The following is a 22,764-nucleotide window of genomic DNA, read 5'->3' on the forward strand; positions in this document are numbered from 1 at the left end:
TCAATTCTTGGAGTGCTCACCAGTGTCTGCACAATGGCATGGTTGGTGGCATTCATATGGGCGTTGAGGGGGAAGGAGCACTCTCCGTCACAGTAGTTGGCTGCGTAGCCCTCAGGTGCAATGATCCAGTCCTGATACAATCACAAGAGGAATACATTTAATATGGATAAACTCTGGTCTACAATGTGTTCTGAAGACTCTGGAAACGGAATCCTGTGGCAAAAAGGTACTGTGTGTTTTAATGGGTACAATATCCAGTTCAGTAAAACAGTGCCAGTTCAGCCGCAGCATTGTCAGAGGGCATTTATACTCGCATAAGGTCTAAAGCACTTTGGACTGTAGCGTCCTACTTCACAACCTTCAGTCTCAACTGGGTCTCCTAGGACAGATCAGTGCAGAAATGTACAAGTGCCTGTGGAATCACTCAGGCAGCAGGCTGGTTGCTACAGTCTCTCTCTCCGTGTGTGTGTGTATAGGCCTATGTACTGTGTGTGTGTGTGTGTGTGTGTGTGTGTGTGTGTGTGTGTGTGTGTGTGTGTGTGTGTGTGTGTGTGTGTGTGTGTGTGTGTGTGTGTGTGTGTGTGTGTGTGTGTGTGTGTGTGTGTGTGTGTGTGTGTGTGTGTGTGTGTGTGTGTGTGTGTGTGTGTGTGTGTGTGTGTGTGTGTGTGTTGGCACCTTCCCTCTAGATGTCAGTGCTGTCTTAACAGGGGGTTGATTGTTTTGCAGGACGTAGGTGGCTGCATGTTTTCCCCTCCATTAACTGTTCGCGGCCCCTGTTACCCAACACACCCAGTGACCTGACAGAGTTCACAGGCCACTTAAGCTCTTACCAAATGCCTATAAATGCTTCTTTAAAAGGTTTTTAAATCGGTACAAAAGCCTGCTTGTTGGTTTGCTTTCACCTACCAAATGTCTTCACTAGGGTTGCAACAATCTGGTAAATTTCTCCAAATTCCCAGGTTTTCCCAGAAATCATGATTGGAGGATTCCGGATTTCCTGTTTATTCCCTCCTGATGATTCCAGGTTTTCTAGAAAAACCAGGGCATTTTGGGAAGTTACCATATTTTTGCAACCCTAGTCTTCAATGGCCTTCTCTTTGACCTGTGATGTTTGACTCATGTCTGTATCGTATTGAACTCTCTTTACTCTGAACAAATGGGACATTATGGGTAATGTAGTCCACCAGTGTGTCACTGCAATTACTGGGGGGGGGGGGGGGTATTTGATCCTTCCCTGCCAGCCCAGCTCCCGGAAGCTGACGTAGAGCTCATGTCTCCTACAGGCTGTCTTCTGGTCACTGCTGTTGTATTCTAAATGGGAAGAAAGAAGTAGAAGTCAGGGTTGAATCATATTCCTCCGCTGTCTTATATCATATTGGGTAGTATGACACGTATATGGGTGTTACACCAGTTCACAGTAACATGGGTTCATTTGTGTAATGGATTATTTTATGTGCCTCACATTCACTTGAAGATAAATTAATTTGAAACCTTGCCAAATTGAATTGGTCGGCTTTTGGGCGCATTGGGTCGGACGCCGATGACAAACATGTATATAACTGCCCTCCTCTCTCCGCAGTTTGTTTTAATTATCTCCCTCTCTTCCCACCCAGCCGCAGAGTCACAGAGTTAGCGACTCAGCGGGTGTCAACCACAGGTATGGTGTTTCAGAGGGGAAGGTCATTGCTGGCACTGGCCGGCGTTCTGAAGTCAAAACGGTCGACTCAGACTTTCCACTGACGACGTTGAGAGTCCACCTGCTGATTTTTTGTTGTTGCGTTCGTCCCCCTCTCCTACTAAACAGAGAGAGTGTGAGGAGAGCTATGATATCAGCACAGAGTGGCATTACTTCCTGCTGTAGGAGCTCCCTTAAAGCCAACAGTGGGCAAACCATGCCAGGCTATATGCCATACAGTCTGGGGCCCAGGTGGGCATCAGGGGTGGCAGAGAGGACCATCTCTTTGTTTGTGTGTGTGTGTGTGTCAAAGTAATGGGGGACAGGGACGAGTCACTCACAGACCCCCTCCTGCCCTGTCTGTTCCCCCCTGGAGACCAGGACCCAGTCATTAAACCAGTTTATTTAGTTAGCTGGGTGTGGAGTGGTGAGTTGAACTAACTCATTGCCCTTACTGTACTGTGTTATGACCAAGTGGCTCCACTCTGCTCGCTTGCATTGATAAATCGGAATCTACACAGTGCAGGCTCCTACCAGGCCGCCAAAATGAACGCTTTTATTTGTTTTGTTTTCAGCCGACCCACTCAGCTGTTGTTATTAGAGAGCCATAATTTGGATTCATAACTGTAATGACATGATGTAATTACTAATTAGATTGAATTCACATAAACATAACAAGCCCAGACAAGTGTGCCTGCTCCCAATGACGACCCAAGGTGAGCAGAGAGAGAGAGAGAGAGTTGCCCTGAAACATGGCAATTAAAAATACCCGCCGCTCGCTTCCCATTGGAACAGGAAACACTTCAACATAAGTGCAGCAGTCACCTGACTGGGGGGTTAACTCACGCCGAGGTTGGAAAACAGAAAAGGTGGCATCTGGTAATAAGGTCAGGGTTGAGAGGTCATCCTGGCTGTTACCGTCGGAGACACTCAGGTGTTTCCCGTGTTCTTTCCTGTGTGTGTGTGTGTGTGTGTGTGTGTGTGTGTGTGTGTGTGTGTGTGTGTGTGTGTGTGTGTGTGTGTGTGTGTGTGTGTGTGTGTGTGTGTGTGTGTGTGTGTGTGTGTGCGTGTGTGCGTGCATGTGCGTGTTCACTGGGTGTCTACTGATGGTTTGTGTAGCTATGGGGGCGATAGAGGAGGGGTGTAGCTACAGGATCTGTCCTAACGCAGTGCAGGGCGGCCATAGCCTCTGGGTCAGCCTGCCTGCCTAGCCCGTCAGCCCCCGGGCCAGTCTGGGTTCCCCGCCACCTCGGCTGTGCCTCTGCAAGGTAAATATTTACAGAGATAAATCTGCCTCTCACTGAGGTCCTGGAGACAGTTTCGAGAGGGTACTTAACCCCTGTCCCCTGGGGCTAGTGTTCCTCTCACATGGCATGGTGTGACCTAGCTACCTGCCTCCACACACACAGGCCCCGATGGCCCTGTTTTACGGCCCAGACATTCAGCTCCCAGCCAAATCACAGGGTGGGGACCGTGTCACTGAAACCCCCCCTGCCCTGGGCAGTTGCTTTAACAAGCACCCTGGTACAGTTTGACATGTAACAGGACAATGTCTGAAAGGGCTAAGGGGACCAGAGGACTTGGGTGACCAGGTGGAAAAGTTATTCTGAAGGTTGAATACACACACTAAAGTAAATAAATACACCATGCTCTGAAACATACTTTCTGTAAGTGTATACATGCATGCAGGCACACACACAGATACACTCTAATAGACAGGAATACACATACACCTTGTTTCCTTGCACCTCTCTGTCTTTATAACCATCAGTATTTACAGTCAAGCAGATATATACTGTTGACTTTCATTGAGTGAGTGTAAAGGCCAGAGTTTTGGTACCCATAAACCACCTCTCCCCTTCCTGCCTGTAAAATGTAAATCCACCACAGTTACCGCTGAGCATGGATCCCAAGGGGCTTTCATACGCTTCTAACCTGAAAAACCTGGCTTCCTTATTACTATAGACTACAATTCAAAAGGGCCTTAAAACAGTTGGGCTAAAGGTGCTGACAAGGGAAAAGTCGATAAATAACATTTATCCCTTGTCATTCCAAAAATATAGAAGTCAATGGAGCCAATTACAAAATGATCCCTACACTGTTGCCGGGGGGGAAGTGAAGCATGTACAACATTAAATGGGTTCCTTCCACCAAAAGCCTCAATCTCCGGAACTGAACACAGTAATTCCATGGTTTATTCCCGAAACTTTCTCAAGAAAAAAAAAAGAGGCCATTTTCAAAACTGCCCCTTTTTACAGTAGCAATTACACAAGCTGTGCCTGTCGAGAGGCGGTGATGGAACGATGGGCTAATAGGCCGCGGCGTTCCCAAAAGAACAAGGTTTTCCTAAAGAGAGAGAGAACGGGCTAGCTTCTTCAAACTCCCATGAAGACTTAAAAGAGAATGTGACTGTTGTCTGTGTCCATGCCGGGTTTTTTCTCCCTCCCTCCCTCTTCCACTGAAGTTTATCTTTCTTCCTGTCTTTCATCAGGGAGGTTATTAAACCCTCTGCAGAGCTCGCCAATGTCTAATTACACCAACAGTAAACAAAGGGAGACTGGAGGAGGAGAGGCAGAGATGAAAACACACAGCTGGACAGCGCCGTGTTATTAGAATTCTTTAAGCAATACTGTTAACTTGGTCAGTCTTTTAGCGAGCGGCTAATGACTGGCCTGGGTAATGACAGGTCTGGGACAGGTCTGGGACAAGTCTGGGGCCACGACCGGCTAGGCTGCAGTGATACTCCTCCTGGATGGTCGTTAAAGGGCCAAGCACGGCTTCCATTACCGCCCCAAACCCCAAATTACCTTTAAAGGTGTCGTACTGTTCTTTATTTTTCTCTCGCTCTCTTTCATTTCCAAGCGTACAGTTACTGTACAAACTTCCCCTCTCAAAGGAACTCAGTATGTAGGTGTGATTTCATTTGTCGGATAGGGTTTTCTGCTCGTGTTATTGTAGGCTAACTAACGCCAAGACACCTACATGATGAGCCCATGGCTATTTGCCAATATCCATACTAGCATACCACTTAGAATGAAGCAATATATTGGGCATGTATTTTAAGTGGCATGCTAGTGTAGATGTTGGAACAGAGCTCATGACTTGGCTGTTGTGTTCTTAAGCATTAAGCATACTATTATTCTGGTGTGTAGCTACATTGATTTGTTAATATGAATCGGAAACTGTAAAGACGGGGCGATGGTGGTCCCATCAGATGCAAAACAATGAGGCACTGTCCCTATTTGTTTCTCCCTCAGAGCAGCACAGAAGAAGGATGCTCCCTTTATCCATCCATCCTTCCTCTCTTCCTCAGAGCCTGTGAAGTGAGTGAGTGATGCGGTATTGGAACCATATGTCTCACAAGTCTGCTGATCATCGCCACTTGCTGTCGCAAGGGACTCGCAACTTCCTGCGCGGGATCTAAATATTTACGCTCCAGACATCCCAAGTGGCGAGGCCGAGGGATTGATGTTTTGGGTTACTTAAAGTCCAATCCTTCAGGACACGTTGGTTCAACAGATTGTCCTCATTAGCTTGAGCACCAGCAGACTGGTCTGGGAGTCTGTTCTGTTCCGTTCTGGGAGCCTGTTCTGTTCCGTTCTGGGAGCCTGTTCTGTTCCGTTCTGGGAGACTGTTCTGGGAGCCTGTTCTGGGAGCCTGTCCTGTTCCGTTCTCCTCTGTCCTGCTCTGTTCTGAGGGTTTTTATCTGATGGACACTGCACTACTGAGAAGAGCACGGCCATAATGTAATGTCTAGAACTCTAGACTCTACAGCAAAGCAGATATGGCAGATTCTTTCCAGAATGATTGGTGTGATGAACTACAGAGATGGAACCACAAACTAATAACTTCAGACTCCCATGATAACAATGAGAATTGTTGTTGAGTGGACTATCCTGGTTAAATAAAGATGAACTATGATGTGTTCCAGAAAAGGAAAAAAACTGTAGAACTCCAATTAACATCATCCAACAACACCTCTAGCCTTTGGATGGTATCGCCATCAAAACAGATGACGTGAAACTGAGGTGGTGAGGAAAATCACTTGAGCTACTATTGTAACGTTGACGGTTACGAAGCTGAGTAGCTGACCCCGTGACCCTAGCCATAAGGGCTTAGTATTAGCCTGAGCCTCATCTGTCAAATTAGTGCTGGGATCAGGTAGATATTAGTCACAAAGCCCTCTGAACCGCAGCTCTTCCTGCTGTAAAAGCACTGGCATCCCTCCTCACAGGGCCAGCTTTATGTTCAGCAAAGGCTAACGTTATGCTAGTGTTATGACGGAGCCAGGGGATGATGGCTGATGAGTAGCCGGATTAGAGCCTGATTTAATTTGCCTGCATACCTGTTCATAACATCAGCCGCTAAGTACGAAGAGGGGGCAGAGGGCAGGTACTGTAAAGTGCACTCTCAAATGATGAGGTCATGCAGCTAGGGATAGTTTCCATCTCTCGGACTCTATTTTTTCCGATGTCCCCATCAATGACAGCACAACTCACCATATTACATTGAAATTCGGTACTTCAAGAGCTTCCCTGCTTGGCGTGCAGATGTTTGGATATTGTCTTGTGCTTTGTGTGAGTGTAAGGTGTGATGTTGTGGGGTAATTGTACGGTGCAGTTGGGTTTGATTCAAATAAAATTTAAATGTTTTGGTCGCATACACATATTTAGCCGATGTTATTGCGGGTGTAGTGAAATGCTTGTGTTCCTAGCTCCAGCAATAATATTTAACAATTCACAACAATAACTATACACACAGATCTAAAAGTAAAATAATGGAATTAAGAAATATATAAATATTAGGACGAGCAATGTCAGAGTCAGGAGTACAATTATAGTGCATTCGGGAAAGTATTCAGACCCCTTGACTTTTTCCACATATTGTTACGTTACAGCCTTATTATAAAATGTACAACATTTTTTTTGCCCCTCATCAATCTACACACAACACCCCAGATTGACAAAGCAAAAACGTGTTCTTAGAAATGTTTGCAAATGTATAATAAAAAAATAAAAAAACGGAAATATCACATTTACATAAGTATTCAGACCCTTTACTCAGTACTTTGTTGAAGCACCATTGGCAGCAATTACAGCCTCGAGTCTTTGTGGGTATGACGCTACAAGCTTGGCTCACCTGTATTTAGGGAGTTTCTCCCATTCTTCTCTGCAGATCCTCTCAAGCTCTGTCAGGTTGGATGGACAGCGTCGTTGCACAGCTATTTCAGGTCTTTCCAGAGATGTTAGATCAGGTTCAAGTCCGGTCTCTGGCTGGGCCGCTCAAGGACATTCAGAGACTTGTCCGTTGTGCTGGCTGTGTGCTTAGGGTCATTGTCCTGTTGGAAGATTAACCATCACCCCAGTCTGAGGTCCTGAGCACTCTGGCGCAGGATCTCTCTGTACTTTGCTCCGTTCAGCTTTCCCTCGATCCTGACTAGTCTCCCAGTCCCTGCCGCTGAAAAACATCCACACAGCATGATGCTGCCACCACCATGCTTCACCATAGGGATGGTGCCAGGTTTCCTCCAGATATGACGCTTGGCATTCAGGCCAAAGAGTTCAATCTTGGTTTCATCAGACCAGAGAATCTTGTTTCTCATGGTCAGAGTTCTTTAGGTGCCTTTTGGTAAACTCCAAGTGGGCTGTCATATGCTTTTTACTGAGGAGGGGCTTCGGACTGGCCACTCTACCATAAAAGCCTGATTGGTGGAGTGCTGCAGAGATGGTTGTCCTTCTAGAACAGGGGTGGGCATTTCCAGTCCTCGAAGGCCTGATTGGTGACACAGTTTTGCCACAGCACCAGCTAACACACCTGACTCCAATAATCACCTGATCATGATCTTCAGTTTAGAATGCAATTTGATTAATCATTTGTCATAAGAAACTAGCTCCCTGGTATACAGAAAATACCCGAGCTCTGAAGCAAGCTTCCAGAAAATTGGAACGGAAATGGCGCCACACCAAACTGGAAGTCTTCCGACTAGCTTGGAAAGACAGTACCGTGTAGTATCGAAGAGCCCTCACTGCTGCTCGATCATCCTATTTTTCCAACTTAATTGATGAAAATAAGAACAATCCTAAATTTCTTTTTGATACTGTCGCAAAGCTAACTAAAAAGCAGTATTCCCCAAGTGAGGATGGCTTTCACTTCAGCAGTAATACATTCATGAACTTCTTTGAGGAAAAGATCATTATCATTAGAAAGCAAATTACGGACTCCTCTTTAAATCTGCGTATTCCTCCAAAGCTCAGCTATCCTGAGTCTGCACAACTCTGCCAGGACCTAGGATCAAGAGACACCCAAGTGTTTTAGTACTATATCTCTTGACACAATGATGAAAATAATCATGGCTAAACCTTCAAGCTGCATACTGGACCCTATTCCAACTAAACTACTGAAAGAGCTGCTTCCTGTGCTTGGCCCTCCTATGTTGAACATAATAAACGGCTCTCTATCCACCGGATGTGTACCAAACTCACTAAAAGTGGCAGTAATAAAGCCTCTCTTGAAAAAGCCAAACCTTGACCCAGAAAATATAAAAAACTATCGGCCTATATCGAATCTTCCATTCCTCTCAAAAAAAAATGAAAAAGCTGTTGCACAGCAACTCACTGCCTTCCTGAAGACAAACAATGTATACGAAATGCTTCAGTCTGGGTTTAGACCCCATCATAGCACTGAGACTGCACTTGTGAAGGTGGTAAATTACCTTTTAAAGGCGTCAGACCGAGGCTCTGCATCTGTCCTCGTGCTCCTAGACCTTAGTGCTGCCTTTGATACCATCGATCACCACATTCTTTTGGAGAGATTGGAAACCCAAATTGGTCTACACGGACAAGTTCTGGCCTGGTTTAGATCTTATCTGTCGGAAAGATATCAGTTTGTCTCTGTGAATGGTTTGTCCTCTGACAAATCAACTGTACATTTCGGTGTTCCTCAAGGTTCCGTTTTGGGACCACTATTGTTTTCACTATATATTTTACCTCTTGGGGATGTCATTCGAAAACATAATGTTAACTTTCACTGCTATGCGGATGACACACAGCTGTACATTTCAATGAAACATGGTGAAGCCCCAAAATTGCCCTCGCTAGAAGTCTGTGTTTCAGACATAAGGAAATGGATGGCTGCAAACGTTCTACTTTTAAACTCGGACAAAACAGAGATGCTTGTTCTAGGTCCCAAGAAACAAAGAGCTCTTCTGTTGAATCTGACAATTAATCTTGATGGTTGTAAAGTCATCTCAAATAAAACTGTGAAGGACCTCGGTGTTACTCTGGACCCTGATCTCTCTTTTGACGAACATATCAAGACTGTTTCAAGGACAGCTTTTTTCCATCTACATAACATTACAAAAATCAGAAACTTTCTGTCCAAAAATGATGCAGAAAAATGTATCCATGCTTTTGTTACTTCTAGGTTAGACTACTGCAATGCTCTACTTTCCCGCTACCCGGATAAAGCACTAAATAAACTTCAGTTAGTGCTAAATACGGCTGCTAGAATCCTGACTAGAACCAAAAAATGTGATCATATTACTCCAGTGCTAGCCTCCCTACACTGGTTTCCTGTTAAGGCAAGGGCTGATTTCAAGGTTTTACTGCTAACCTACAAAGCATTACATGGGCTTGCTCCTACCTATCTTTCCGATTTGGTCCTGCCGTACATACCTACACGTACGCTACGGTCACAAGACGCAGGCCTCCTAATTGTCCCTAGAATTTCTAAGCAAACAGCTGGAGGCAGGGCTTTCTCCTGTAGAGCTCCATTTTTATGGAATGGTCTGCCTACCCATGTGAGAGACGCAGACTCGGTCTCAACTTTTAAGTCTTTACTGAAGATTAATCTCTTCAGTGGGTCATATGATTGAGTGTAGTCTGAAGGTGAACGGAAAGGCTCTGGAGCAACGAACCGCTCTTGCTGTCTCTGCCTGGCCGGTTCCCCTCTCTCCACTGGGATTCTCTGCCTCTAACCCTATTACAGGGGCTTAGTCACTGGCTTACTGGTGCTCTTTCATGCCGTCCCTAGGAGGGGTGCGTCACTTGAGTGGGTTGAGTCACTGACGTGATCTTCCTGTCTGGGTTGGCGCCCCCCTTGGGTTGTGCAGTGGCGGAGATCTTTGTGGGCTATACTTGGCCTTGTCTCAGGATGGTAAGTTGGTGGTTGAAGATATCCCTCTATTGGTGTGGGGGCTGTGCTTTGGCAAAGTGGGTGGGGTTATATCCTTCCTGTTCGGCCCTGTCCGGGGGTATCATCGGATGGGGCTACAGTGTCTCCTGACCCCTCCTGTCTCAGCCTCCAGTATTTATGCTGCAGTAGTTTATGTGTCGGGGGGCTAGGGTCAGTTTGTTATATCTGGAGTACTTCTCCTGTCTTATCCGGTGTCCTGTGTGAATTTAAGTATGCTCTCTCTAATTCTCTCTTTCTCTCTTTCTTTCTCTCTCTCGGAGGACCTGAGCCCTAGGACCATGCCTCAGGACTACCTGGCATGATGACTCCTTGCTGTCCCCAGTCCACCTGGCCGTGCTGCTGCTCCAGTTTCAACTGTTCTGCCTGCGGCTATGGAACCCTGACCTGTTCACCGGACGTGCTACCTGTCCCAGACCTGCTGTTTTCAACTCTCTAGAGACAGCAGGAGGCCACAAAGATACTCTTAATGATCGGCTATGAAAAGCCAACTGACATTTACTCCTGAGGTGCTGACTTGCTGCACCCTCGACAACTACTGTGATTATTATTATTTGACCATGCTGGTCATTTATGAACATTTGAACATCTTGGCCATGTTCTGTTATAATCTCCACCCGGCACAGCCAGAAGAGGACTGGCCACCCCTCATAGCCTGGTTCCTCTCTAGGTTTCTTCCTAGGTTTTGGCCTTTCTAGGGAGTTTTTCCTAGCCACCGTGCTTCTACACCTGCATTGCTTGCTGTTTGGGGTTTTAGGCTGGGTTTCTGTACAGCACTTTGAGATATCAGCTGATGTAAGAAGGGCTATATGAATACATTTGATTTTATTTGATTACTCAGATGTGTTTGCTAGGGATGGAGACAAAGTGTGACACAAATCAGGCCCTCGAGGACTGGAGTTGCCCACCCCTGTTCCAGAAGGTTCTCCCATCTCCACAGAGGAACACTGGAGCTCTGTCAGAGTGACCATCGGGTTCTTGGTCACCTCCCTGACCAAGGCCCTTCTCCCCCGATCGCTCAGTTTGGCTGGGTGGCCAGCTCTAGGAAGAGTCTTGGTCGTTCCAAAATTCTTCCATTTAAGAATGATGGAGGCCACTGTGTTCATGGGAACCTTCAATGCTGCCAAATTTTTTTGGTACCCTTCCCCAGATCTGTGCATTGACACAATCCTGTCTCGGAGCTCTACGGACAATTCCTTCAACCTCATGGCTTTGTTTTTGCTCTGACATGCACTGTCAACTGTGGGAATTTATATAGACAGATGTGTGCCTTTCCAAATCATTTCCAATCAATGTAATTTACCACAGGTGGAGTCCAATCAAGTTGTAGAAACATCTCAAGGATGATCATTGGAAGCAGGATGCACCTAAGCTCAATTTCGAGTCTCAAAGCAAAGGGTTTGAATACTTACAGTTTGTAAATAAGGTATTTCTGTTTTATATTTGTAATAAATTTGCCAAAAAAATCTAAAAACCTGTTTTCGCTTTGACATTATGGGGTATTGTGTGTAGATTGATGAGGAAAAACATTTATTTAATCAATTTTAGAATAAGGCTGTAACGTAACAAAATGTGGAAAAAGGCAAGGGGTCTGAATACTTTCTGAATGCACTGTATATATGTATGATGGGATGTATAGACATTATAGACAGTACGTGGATAGAATATTTAGTATATCTGTAGAATAGAATAGTATATATACAGCAATAGTTTAATAGGATGGCCTTGACTAAAATACAGTATATACATATGAAATTAGTAAAACAGTATGTAAACATTATTAAAGTCACCAGTGTTCCATTATTAAAGTGACCAGTGATTCCATGTCTATGTACATAGGGCAGCAGTCTCTAAGGTGTAGGGTTGAGTAACGGTGTGGTAGCAGGCTAGTGACGGCTATTTAACAGTCTGATGGCCTTGAGATAGCAGCTTTGATGCACCTGTACTGACCTCACCTTCTGGATGATAGCGGGTGAACAGGCTGTAGCTCGGGTGGTCGATGTCCTTAATGATCTGTTTGGCCTTCCTGTGACATCGGGTGCCATAGGTGTCCTGGAGGGCAGGCAGTGTGCCCCCGGTGATGCGTTGGGCAGACCGAACCACCCTCTGGAGAGCCCTGCGGTTGCGGGCTGTGTAGTTTCCGTACCAGGCGGCAACACAGCCCGACAGGATGCTCTCAATGGTGCATCAGTAAAAGTTTGTGAGCGTCTTAGGGGCCAAGCCAAATTTCTTCAGCCTCCTGAGGTTGAAGAGGCGCTGTTGCGACTTACTCACCAAACGGTCTGTGTGGGTGGACCATTTTAGATTGTCAGTGGTGTGTACGCCGAGGAACTTGAAGCTTTTCACCTCCTCCACTGCAGCCCCGTCAATGTGGATGGGGCCATGCTCCCTCTGCTGTATCCTGAAGTCCACAATCAGCTCCTTTGTTTTGTTGACTCCGTCAGGGCCCTCACCTCCTTCCTGTAGGCTGTCTCGTCATTGTTGGTAATCAGGTCTACTACTGTTGTGTCGTCTGCAAACTTGATGATTGAGTTGGAGGCGTGCCTGGCCACGCAGTCATAGGTGAACAGGGAGTACAGGAGGGGGCTGAGTACGCACCATTGTGGGGCCCCTGTGTTGAGGATCAGCGTAGTTGAGGTGTTGTTTCCTACCATCATCACCTGGGGGCGACCCTTCAGGAAGTCCAGGACCCAGTTTCACTGTGCGGGGTTCTGACAGAGGGCCCCGAGCTTGATAATGATCTTGGAGGGTACTATGGTGTTGAATGCTGAGCTGTAGTCAATGAATAGCAATCTTATATAGGTATTCTTCTTGTCCAGATGGGAAAGGGCAGTGCGCAGTTGCGAAGGCGATTGCATCGTCTGTGGATCTATTGGAGCGGTATGCAAATTGAAGTGGGTCTAGTGTGTCAGGTAAGGTGGAGGTGATATGATCCTTAACTAGCCTCTTAAAGCACTTCATGATGACAGAAGTGAGTGCTACGGGGTGATAGTCATTTAGTTCAGTTGCCTTTCCTTTCTTGGGTACAGGAACAATGGTGGACATCTTGAAGCAAGTGGAGACAGCAGACTGGGATTGGGAGAGAGTGAATATATCCGTAAACACTCCAGCCAGCTGGTCTGCACATGCTTTGAGGACACAGCTTGGGATGCCACATTCGTCTCGTGTCTGAGCCGTTGAACTGCAACCCCACTTTGTCTCTGTGCTGACATTTTGCCTGTTTGATTGCCTTATGGAGTGCATAACTGCACTGTATTCAACCATATTCCCAGTCAACTTGCCGTGGTTAAATGCGGTGATTCGCACTTTCAGTTTTGCAGGAATGCTGCCATCTATACACGGTGTTTGGTTTGGGTAGGTTTTAAAAGTCACAGTGGGAACAATATTACCTATTCACTTCCTGATGAACTCAGTCACCGTGTCAGCGTATACAGTTGATGTCGGAAGTTTACATAAACCTTAGCCAAATACATTTAAACTCAGTTTTTCACAATTCCTGACATTTAATCCAAGTAAAAATTCCCTGTCTTAGGTCAGTTAAAATCAACACTTTATTTAAGAATGTGAAATGTCAAAAAAATAATAGAGAGAATGATTTTTTTCAGCTTTTATTTACTTCATCACATTCCCAGTGGGTCAGAAGTTTACATACACTCAATTAGTATTTGGTAGCATTGCCTTTAAATTGTTTAATTAACTTGGGTCAAACATTTCGGGTAGCCTTCCACAAGCTTCCCACAATAAGTTGGGTGAATTTTGGCCCATTCCTCCTGACAGAGCTGGTGTAACTGAGTCAGGTTTGTGGGCCTTGCTCGCACACGCTTTTTCAGTTCTGCCCACAAATGTTCTATGGGATTGAGGTCAGGGCTTTGTGATGGCCACTCCAATACCTTGACTTTGTTGTCCTTAAGCCATTTAGCCACACTTGTTTGGGGTCATTGTCCACTTGGAAGACCCATTTGTGACCAAGCTTTAACTTCCTGACTGATGTCTTGAGATGTTGCTTCAATATATCCACATAATTTTCCTGCCTCATGATTCCATCTATTTTGTGAAGTGCACCAGTCCCTCTCCTGCAGCAAAGCACCCTCACAACATCATGCTGCCACCCCCGTGCTTCACGGTTGGAATGGTGTTCTTCGGCTTGCAAGCCTACCCCTTTTTCCTCCAAGCATAACAATGGTCATTATGGCCAAACAGTTCTATTTTTGTTTCATCAGACTAGAGGACATTTCTCCAAAAAGTACGATCTTTGTCCCCATGTGCAGTTCCAAACCGTAGTCTGGCTTTTTTATGCTGGTTTTGGAACAGTGGCTTCTTCCTTGCTGAGCGACCTCTCAGGTTATGTCGATATAGGACTAGTTTTACTGTGGATATAGATACATTTGTACCTGTTTCCTCCAGCATCTTCACAAGGTCTTTTGCTGTTGTTCTGAGACTGAGTTGCACTTTTTGCACCAAAGTACGTTGATCTCTAGGAGACAGAATGCGTCTCCTTCCGGAGCGGTATGACAGCTGCGTGGTCCCATGGTGTTTATACTTGCGTACTATATTGTTTGTACAGATGAGCGTGGTACCTTCAGGCGTTTGGAGGATGAACCAGAGGATGAACCAGGTCTACATTTTTTTTCTGAGGTCTTGACTGATTTCTTTTGGTTTTCACATGATATCAAGGTAGGCCTTGAAATACACCCACAGGTACACCTCCAATTGACTCAAATGATGTCAATTAGCCTATCAGAAGCTTCTAAAGCCATGACATCATTTTCTGGAATTTTCCAAGTTGTTTAAAAGCACAGTCAACTTAGTGTATGTAAACTTCTGACTCACTGGAATTGTGATACAGTGAATTATAAGTGAAATAATCTGTCTGTAAACAATTGTTGGAAAAATTACTTGTGTCATGCACAAAGTAGATGTCCTAACCGACTTGCCAAAACTATAGTTTGTTAACAAGAAATTTGTGGAGTGGTTGAAAAATGAATTTTAATGACTCCAACCAAAATGTATGTAAACTTCCGACTTCAACTGTACGTCAATGTTATTCTCAGAGGCAACCCGGAACATATCCCTGTCCGCGTGAACAAAACAATCTTGAAGCATGGATTCCTATTGGTCAGACCATTGTTTAATAGACCTTAGCACAGGTGCCTGCTGTTTGAGTTTCTGCCTATGGGAAGGGAGGAGCAGAATGGAGTCGTGATCTGATTTGCTGAAGGGTGACGGGGGAGGGCCTTATATCCATCCCAGAAGGGACATTAACAATGGTGTTTTTGAAGCACGAGTAATACAGGCAATGTGTTGATAGAATTTCAGTAGCATTTTCCTCATATTTGATTTGCAAAGTCCCCAGCTGACTTTATGATTGATGTTCCAATAGAGAATAATATGTACAAATCGAAAGAAACTTTCCACATACTGAATTGAGCGAACAAGTAAAACAAAGCAAAACCCCTTCCTCACACTGTTATATACTTGTCACACTACTGAGCTGTAATGAACTAGCCTGGTAACGCATCCACCATAATTGCTGGAACCACGCTGGAAAGGACAATGTAGAAAAAATAAATCCAAGCCAGCACAGTACAGTTTGTGTCGGTACTCGGCACAATAGTATGAGGGTTTAAGTGGGAGTTAGTCAAACTATGGACCCACCTGCTGGGCTTGGGCCCCTGGAGCCTCCTTCCTGGGGCTGTGTGGGGCGGTTGCGGTTCTTGTTGCGGTTCTTGTTGGTGGAGCGGGCGGTGCGGATGTGCACCTCGCTGACTTTGAAGAAGGCCACCATGAAGGGTTGCTTCTCCAGCGCTCCGTCACGCCCAACTAGCCCCGCCTCCTTGGAGCTAATGCTCCGCCCTGTTTTCCAGAGGGGCCAGCCATCAATCACTTGGATATACTGAATGGGCTACAGTTCACTGAGCGTAGTCAGTCTACCTGGAAGAGTATCATACACTCTACTGATATATTTGTGACAAATGTCTGTATTTTTCCTTTGATGGATGTTTTGTGTCAAATAAATGTATTTGATTTGCAAAGATATCAACCTTTTCATTTCAGCATTATGACACATTCAAAAAAACACTATTATTGCCCACTACTGTTTACATTTCATGATGAAAATTCTAAAGTTAGTTAGCATGTTTCCAATGCTAGCTGTTAGCATATGTTTCTAATGTTAACCATTAGCATATGTTTCCAATGTTAGCCGTTAGCATATGTTTCTAATTTAGCATTGTGCTCACCACTGCTGGTCTCCACTCTGATCTGGAGGCCCATGTTGTTGTGGGGACTCATCACCCACAGGTTACTGGTGGCCGTGATGTCAAACTCCAGCCAGCCCTCCTCGGCCGCCCACAGCCTGCGAGACTCCAGCAGGAACAGGTCTGCTTCCCTGGGGACACGGTTCACAACAAGGAGCCATGACTGAGGGGCAGCTAGCAGCTTTCCCATCTTCAGAGAAGTATACAAATGTACATCAAAGACTGCTACACTACCATAACAGATACTGTATCATGTCAGTATGACTTTCATGTGTTCTTACAGCTTCCATTCAGGGATTTTGGCACTATACACTAAGATAGCTAATTCCTATACTGTAAACATGAGTAAAATGCCTTCTGACCTCAATGGGACTTCCTGGTTAAATAAAATATGTAAAATACATTTTTGGCATGCTTCTGATTGACATTAACTTCTGCACATCGAGAGACTATGGGACACTTGACTTTGTAATAATATATAATATTATATTATCCAAAGCGACTTACTTGTGTGCATGTTCTATCAACTGAGCCACATAGGACATTTTTGTTTTACATTGTATAACATTCCTCTACTTCGTAACATCACCCCACCACCATCCCCTGCCCCACTGTATAACTGTAGCTAGGTCTCAGGTGCAAAAGACAACAACAACCAAATGAAAGAGAGAGAGAAGAAGAAGGAGAGAAAAGAGGTCTGTCCCATCCCCATTACTGTAAAGACACAGCGCAGGTCCGCCGGGCGTTCCCCAGGCCACACATCAAAGCCCCACAAACTCCCAGGTGTTCCGGGAATGCCCCTGCAGTCATGCATCGGCAGCCCCTCGTTATTGCTCATTAATGAGAGTGTTTCTGAGGGCTTCCATATGAGGCCGTTCCCAATGCCCCCCTCAGGTAGTTCACACGTTTGGCACAGCGTGGGTCCGGAGGGTCAGTGCTGACTCATTCTGATCGAGGCAGCCATTTTAAAGCCTGTGGACTGGCAGGGGGTCCATCTGGGAGCCGCAGGGGGCGTGGCACTAAAGCCCTATTGTAAAGCCTCTTATTGACTGCTTAAATGAACTGGAATAATAAGGTCATATGTCAACGTTTTGTGTTTTTTGGTTCCAATAAATCTCCTTTACAGGCCCTGTCAAATAAATGCAGTTAAAAACGCACCATATTAACCTGTTGTTTAGCCGGCTTGTACTGTTCTAACATACATTCAGCTTTAGACTGGTGACAAGACTTGTAAACAAAATAATTACGTCACAGTTCTCAAGAACACCATGCTAAATGTGCACTGACATATTGGGTGTTGTTGAGAGAGAATATGGAACTACGTAGTGATGTTATTTAGTAAGGAAACAAACACATTCCAGTGCATGTTAACCTGCCATGTTTTGCACTGACTAAGGCCACATTCTTTGCAATCAACACATTATCTGCAAGACCTCACATTCCTTGCGTACTGCCAAACAAACCACCCCAATGAAGTGAATACTGTAGTATAATTCTACAGCCTATCATTATTGCTGAGGGTCATAACAGAAGCCTTTTTAACTGTAAACAAGGGAGGAGGAACGGAAAACCCCAGAGTTTGTAGACCGCCTGCATGACTTTAAGAACAACTACCAGAGACATTACATTACTGCAAATGAATCCTTACGGAAGTATTTATATTTTTTGCTTATCTTGTGGCTTTTATGAAACTTCAGAGTATGTATTTTGGTAATGATATGCAGTTGCACCTCTGTTCAGCCCTACTTGCAAGCTTTCACTACCCCATCTGCTTTTTAAAGATTAGGAGCTATAATCAAAGCAATTATAACTTCCAAGACATTAACAACTTGCAAATTAATCTGTTTGTCAGCAAATGTGTTTTGCAAGCCACACAAGTATTTAGGATTTGCAAGCACAAAGCGAGTTTCTCGGAGAGCCCACGAACCAAACTATATAATTCGCTTCAAGGTAAAACCTTGTCCTACAATAATACAGTAATTGGAGATATTGGCCCCTTTAATCTCCGAAATATCAAAACATTTTGATAAAAATGTTGGCAGCAGAGCACAAACCGTCTATTGTAAAGATAAAGGAATGTGGCAAACAAGTACCTCATGAAAGACATAGAAACACTTTGAGAAAAAGAAGAATCCAGCAAAAATGCAAAAAGAGCAACTGTCTTTACAACTGTAATTGAATTGAGGACTAGTAGACTTGTAGACGACCAGAAACGTATACGGCAAATGTAATAATACAACTACATCACTACACATGAGGAGGAAAACAGAGAACAGACCCCCATCTTACAAAGCCATGGGACAAGCATTTTGGGACATATTATGCAACTTTTTGTGGCTTTTGAAAAGTGCCTCAATGAACAACTGCATAATCTTACATCGTCTCCCATTGGTCACTGTTTAAAAAAGTATATAGCCTCCAGCTATCTCATTGGCCGTTGTCTCTGCGTGGGACGTCTCTCCCAGCAGCCACAATGTAAATGTTTGGCCTTGCTACTCTTTTTTTGGACTCTATTAAAGTCAGGCTATTTCGGTAAGGCGTTGTGGTCATGCCTCATTCTACAAAAAATACATGGCAGAAAACCAGAGCTGGAAGTCTGTCTCCCACAGCGACAGAGAGAGGAGCCTGGACTAAATTCACCAACACCCTATCAATTCCCAGGCCGGGAGAGGACGCTGCCTACGCTACACTAACATGTAATCAATGGCTGGAGAAGTGCATGTAGCTAAGTCCTCCCTTTGCATACAGTATACTTTCCCCCTCATCTGGACAAGCTCAGGACTGACTAGGAGGACGGCATAGCAGGAGTTTGGGAATGGGATGGTCTCACATCATATCTCAGTGTTCACTTAGTCTTAGGGTCTGGTATTGTATTGTTCATGTCATCCCAGTGTTAGACAGCTAATTGGAAGCACAACCAGATGGGGACTAGAGAGAGGATTCCATAGAGGTCTGCCCGTGTTTTATGGAGGATTTTGACTCAGCAGCCCTTACAAATACTATACCTCAAAAATATGTGATAACATCTCATCGCTGCAGCACTTTCAAACAGTACAACTGACAACAAGATAACCCTGATATAAACCCATGTATATAACACTAGCAAGCACCAAGCTATTTGACTGTGAAAAGGGATTGAATATATGCTCATATTCTCACCAGATTGACATATTCTAAAGCCTGGACTGTGAGTGAATACAGGGGTTATCGGTGTGGCTGTGTTACCTGTTGGGGTGCTCCTGTACCACTTGGTAGACGTTGAGCAGGAGGGTCTCGTTGCGGAAGGTCCGGCTCACACACTCCTTGTAGAGGCGGAACTCGGAGGCGGTGACAGCCTCTCCCTCTGGGATCTGGGACAGGTTGAACTTGAACTCCTTGTGGTGCCGTCTGTGTGGCGACAGCTCTCTATCGTCCTCCACTATCAAACACACACAGGGCAGAGATACACGCACATACTGTAAATCAGATCATTGGTACAACATCATTGGTTAGACCTGGCTGAGACTTGCAACAGTCAAACCTAGGGATTCAACTGAACAGGAGAGATAGCCGAACGCAGGATGACTTTTGATCAGTGGTGGGCCGTCAGGGCCTGCAAGGCCTTCTCTGCTGGCCTAAACATCATCAGAATATAATTTTTTTTTAAATATATTTTCCCACAAATATGTATTAAATTATTCCCCAGAGTAAGAGTTATACTCTTCATTTCATAGCTTTCCTCTTGGTTGCACTGCTTCCAGCCCCAGGTTGAGATTTGGAGGGCTGGTCTTTATGTTAGATCTTTTATCCAATCGTATTCAGCCATCATGTGTTGCCAGGGGTCTAAAATCTGCCCTCAGGCCTTCAGAATCAACAGTGCGGGCGCTTGTAGCTTAAAGTGAATGGAAATAAAAATTTTGTGTCAACCAATCAGCTTTAGAGTTGGCTATTGTACGCCTGCTGGCTGGCTCCAGTGTTACACAGGAGCCAGCTAGCAGGCGTAGTGCGTCCACGTCTTTTGATTGGATTACCAATATTGAGAGGCAGGTCCTATGGGCAGGTCTATGCAGATCTAGGAAACTGAATTTGATAAACGAATTAATTCGCGTTCTACTAAGCTGTTTTTTCAACCCACAATGGCGGAAGGAGGAGAAGATATCGATTTGGTCGAGGATATAATTATAACGCCATTCTCAAGACGAACTTTTCAAGAAAAGGAGAGGTCGCCCGACGCCACAAAGCCTGTCACAGGCGGGAAAGGGGTTCGTTCGCTCGCCACTTTCAAAGTTTCAACTATGAGCGCTGTCAATGGCTCACAGGCTCCGAGAAGCACTGCAAACTGTACTGCTGGGAATGCCTATTATTTGCAAGTGATCGATTTGGTGTTTGGAGCCACACTGGCTTTGCAAACTTGAGTTGTCTGTTAAACACTGTTTACCCAAAAATGTCAATTTCAAGGTGACGCAACGCCTGGTTATACTGCGTTTCTGTCTAAATGTATAGTGTCTAGAGCCATGGCATAATGATGGTAATAAGAGGTGGATTAATTCGGGTGGGACTGTGTAGTACCTCACTGAAGGCCTAGGCCACAGGCCCACGGCACGCCACTGCTTTTGATGCATCTTGTATCCCTCCACACCCACTAGTATACAATGTAAAATGAATCTGAACAGTCTTCATTTACATAGACGCATAGTATTGGGTTTCATATTGCAAAGTCTGTGGATGTAAACATATCTTACTTTGAGTTGTCTAAATAATTGAGGCTAAACACAAAAAAAATGATGTACCGACTGGAAAAGCTGACCAACTATACAGTTCCAGTTTAAAAAAATATTCCCCTGACTTTATGGGGATTTACTGACTGTGGGATGTTAACATGTAACTCAGCTAGCATAACAAACAGGGCTTGACATGAAGAGGCCACAAAGGGATAGTAAAAAATGTTTTTAATAGTAAAAACGGACTTCCGCCTGCTATACTGTAATGCAGTTAGTTACTTAGGCGTTCCATGTATTCCTATGCAGTTGAGTGGTCAATACAGTATCTCATTCACAGACACAGCACTGAGGTACACCATAAAAGGGTTTCAAAGCATCACATGTGATTTATGCATATGGACTAATAGGGCTGTGGCTTACTGCTTACTAAAATAAATTCCCTGTTATTGTTTGAAGTGAAAACCCATGATTTCAGGGCTGTAAACTCAGTCTGTGTTCCAATGACCACTTCAGAGGCTACAAATGACAAAAATCAACTATTGCCTCCCAACAGAGCTTCCCTCTTTCAACTGCAACATGCGTTGCAATAATAATGCGTTCCCCAGGGAATTGGTTCCCATTTCGCTCTGGGACTTCCCCACAGTTCAATAGCACACAGATAGAGAGGGAGAGAGAGAGAGAGAGAGAAGCAAGAACCACAGTGAGCTCCCCTGCACATTGATGGCATTCGTGCCACTAACCATGCTCAGTCTCACACACACATAGACACACACACACACACACACACACATACATCATACACACAATCACCCCTGTAGTTCCCAGGACTGGCTCCTGTGTGTTTCCCGCCACATAAGTACAAGTCCAGTCGGGATGGAGTGTCCTGTCCCGCTCTCCCGTTCTGATTGGATTTCCATGCGGCGTTCCCTTGTGAGGTGCAGACACAGAGCCCACACTTCCGCCACGCCAGCCCTCCCCAACAAATCTGAGGAGTAAATTAAATGGTAGAGCAGGGACGTGGAGAGAGGGGGAGGGCCAAGGGAGGTACTATAAGGAGGTTCAGTACTTCAGTATGGAGGCTACATGAAGAGACTTTCTTGTGGGACAGTAGCTTCTCTCCTAGAGACATTAGGGAGTCCCCCCCCCATCTCCCCTCTTCAATCAGGGGTCAAGGGTACCCCCGTACCCCATAGTACATCTTGGCATATGTGTTCCCAATTAGGGAGGAGAGACACTTTGGAGGATCTCACGGAGAATAGGGGACAGTATGCTGTGGGACCCCAGTTCCCATCCAACCACTGAGGCTTCAATTGACTGACTAACCTTGGCCAGTCCACCCCTGGTAAGACAGCAGTAAAGCTCAATGACGAGCTGCCCCCTGGAGACACACAGAGAGATACTCACTGCTTTAGGGGTTTACCAGAGCTTACCCCCTTAGAGACTAGCACACCCCTACACAATCTACCGGAGCTCAACCTCTTACTCTTACTCTTACTCTTACACACACACACACACACACACACACACACACACACACACACACACACACACACACACACACACACACACACACACACACACACACACACACACACACACACACACACACACACACACACACACACACACACACACACACACACACTCGTCCCAGAGCACACCATGGAAGATGGAGGAGCGCGAGGACGTGGAGGAGAAGTGAGGCGCATCTGCGCCTCACTTCACCTCAGGTCTCATCTGCAGCCAGCCAGGACTCACAAGGCCAGGACCCCACTTAAGCCTTTCGCTGGCGCCTAGCAGAACTCATCTATGCGAACCGAAGGAGTGTGCTCACATACACCCTTAAAAGAACGTAGCTTGAAAAACATGAAAAAAGCATCAATAGTACTGTTTGTTCAGCTTGAGCTGAGCTTCAGCATAACCACTTCTTCAAAACAGTCAG

General features: G+C 45.2%; 1 protein-coding gene across 1 annotated transcript in view; it reads right to left on the reverse strand.

Moving 5' to 3' along the window:
* Positions 1 to 22,764, reverse strand: part of LOC139531774 (bone morphogenetic protein 7-like) — a 43,123-nt gene that overhangs the window by 1,855 nt on the left and 18,504 nt on the right. Inside the window, exons 2-6 of the mRNA XM_071328596.1 lie at positions 19,348 to 19,540; positions 16,105 to 16,253; positions 15,521 to 15,718; positions 1,234 to 1,311; positions 21 to 130 (exon numbers count right to left, since the gene is read on the reverse strand). Coding sequence (XP_071184697.1) covers positions 21 to 130; positions 1,234 to 1,311; positions 15,521 to 15,718; positions 16,105 to 16,253; positions 19,348 to 19,540 — 728 coding nt within the window. The remainder of the gene's footprint in view (positions 1 to 20; positions 131 to 1,233; positions 1,312 to 15,520; positions 15,719 to 16,104; positions 16,254 to 19,347; positions 19,541 to 22,764) is intronic.

Source organism: Salvelinus alpinus, chromosome 10 (assembly GCF_045679555.1).
Source record: "Salvelinus alpinus chromosome 10, SLU_Salpinus.1, whole genome shotgun sequence".
NCBI lineage: Eukaryota > Metazoa > Chordata > Actinopteri > Salmoniformes > Salmonidae > Salvelinus > Salvelinus alpinus.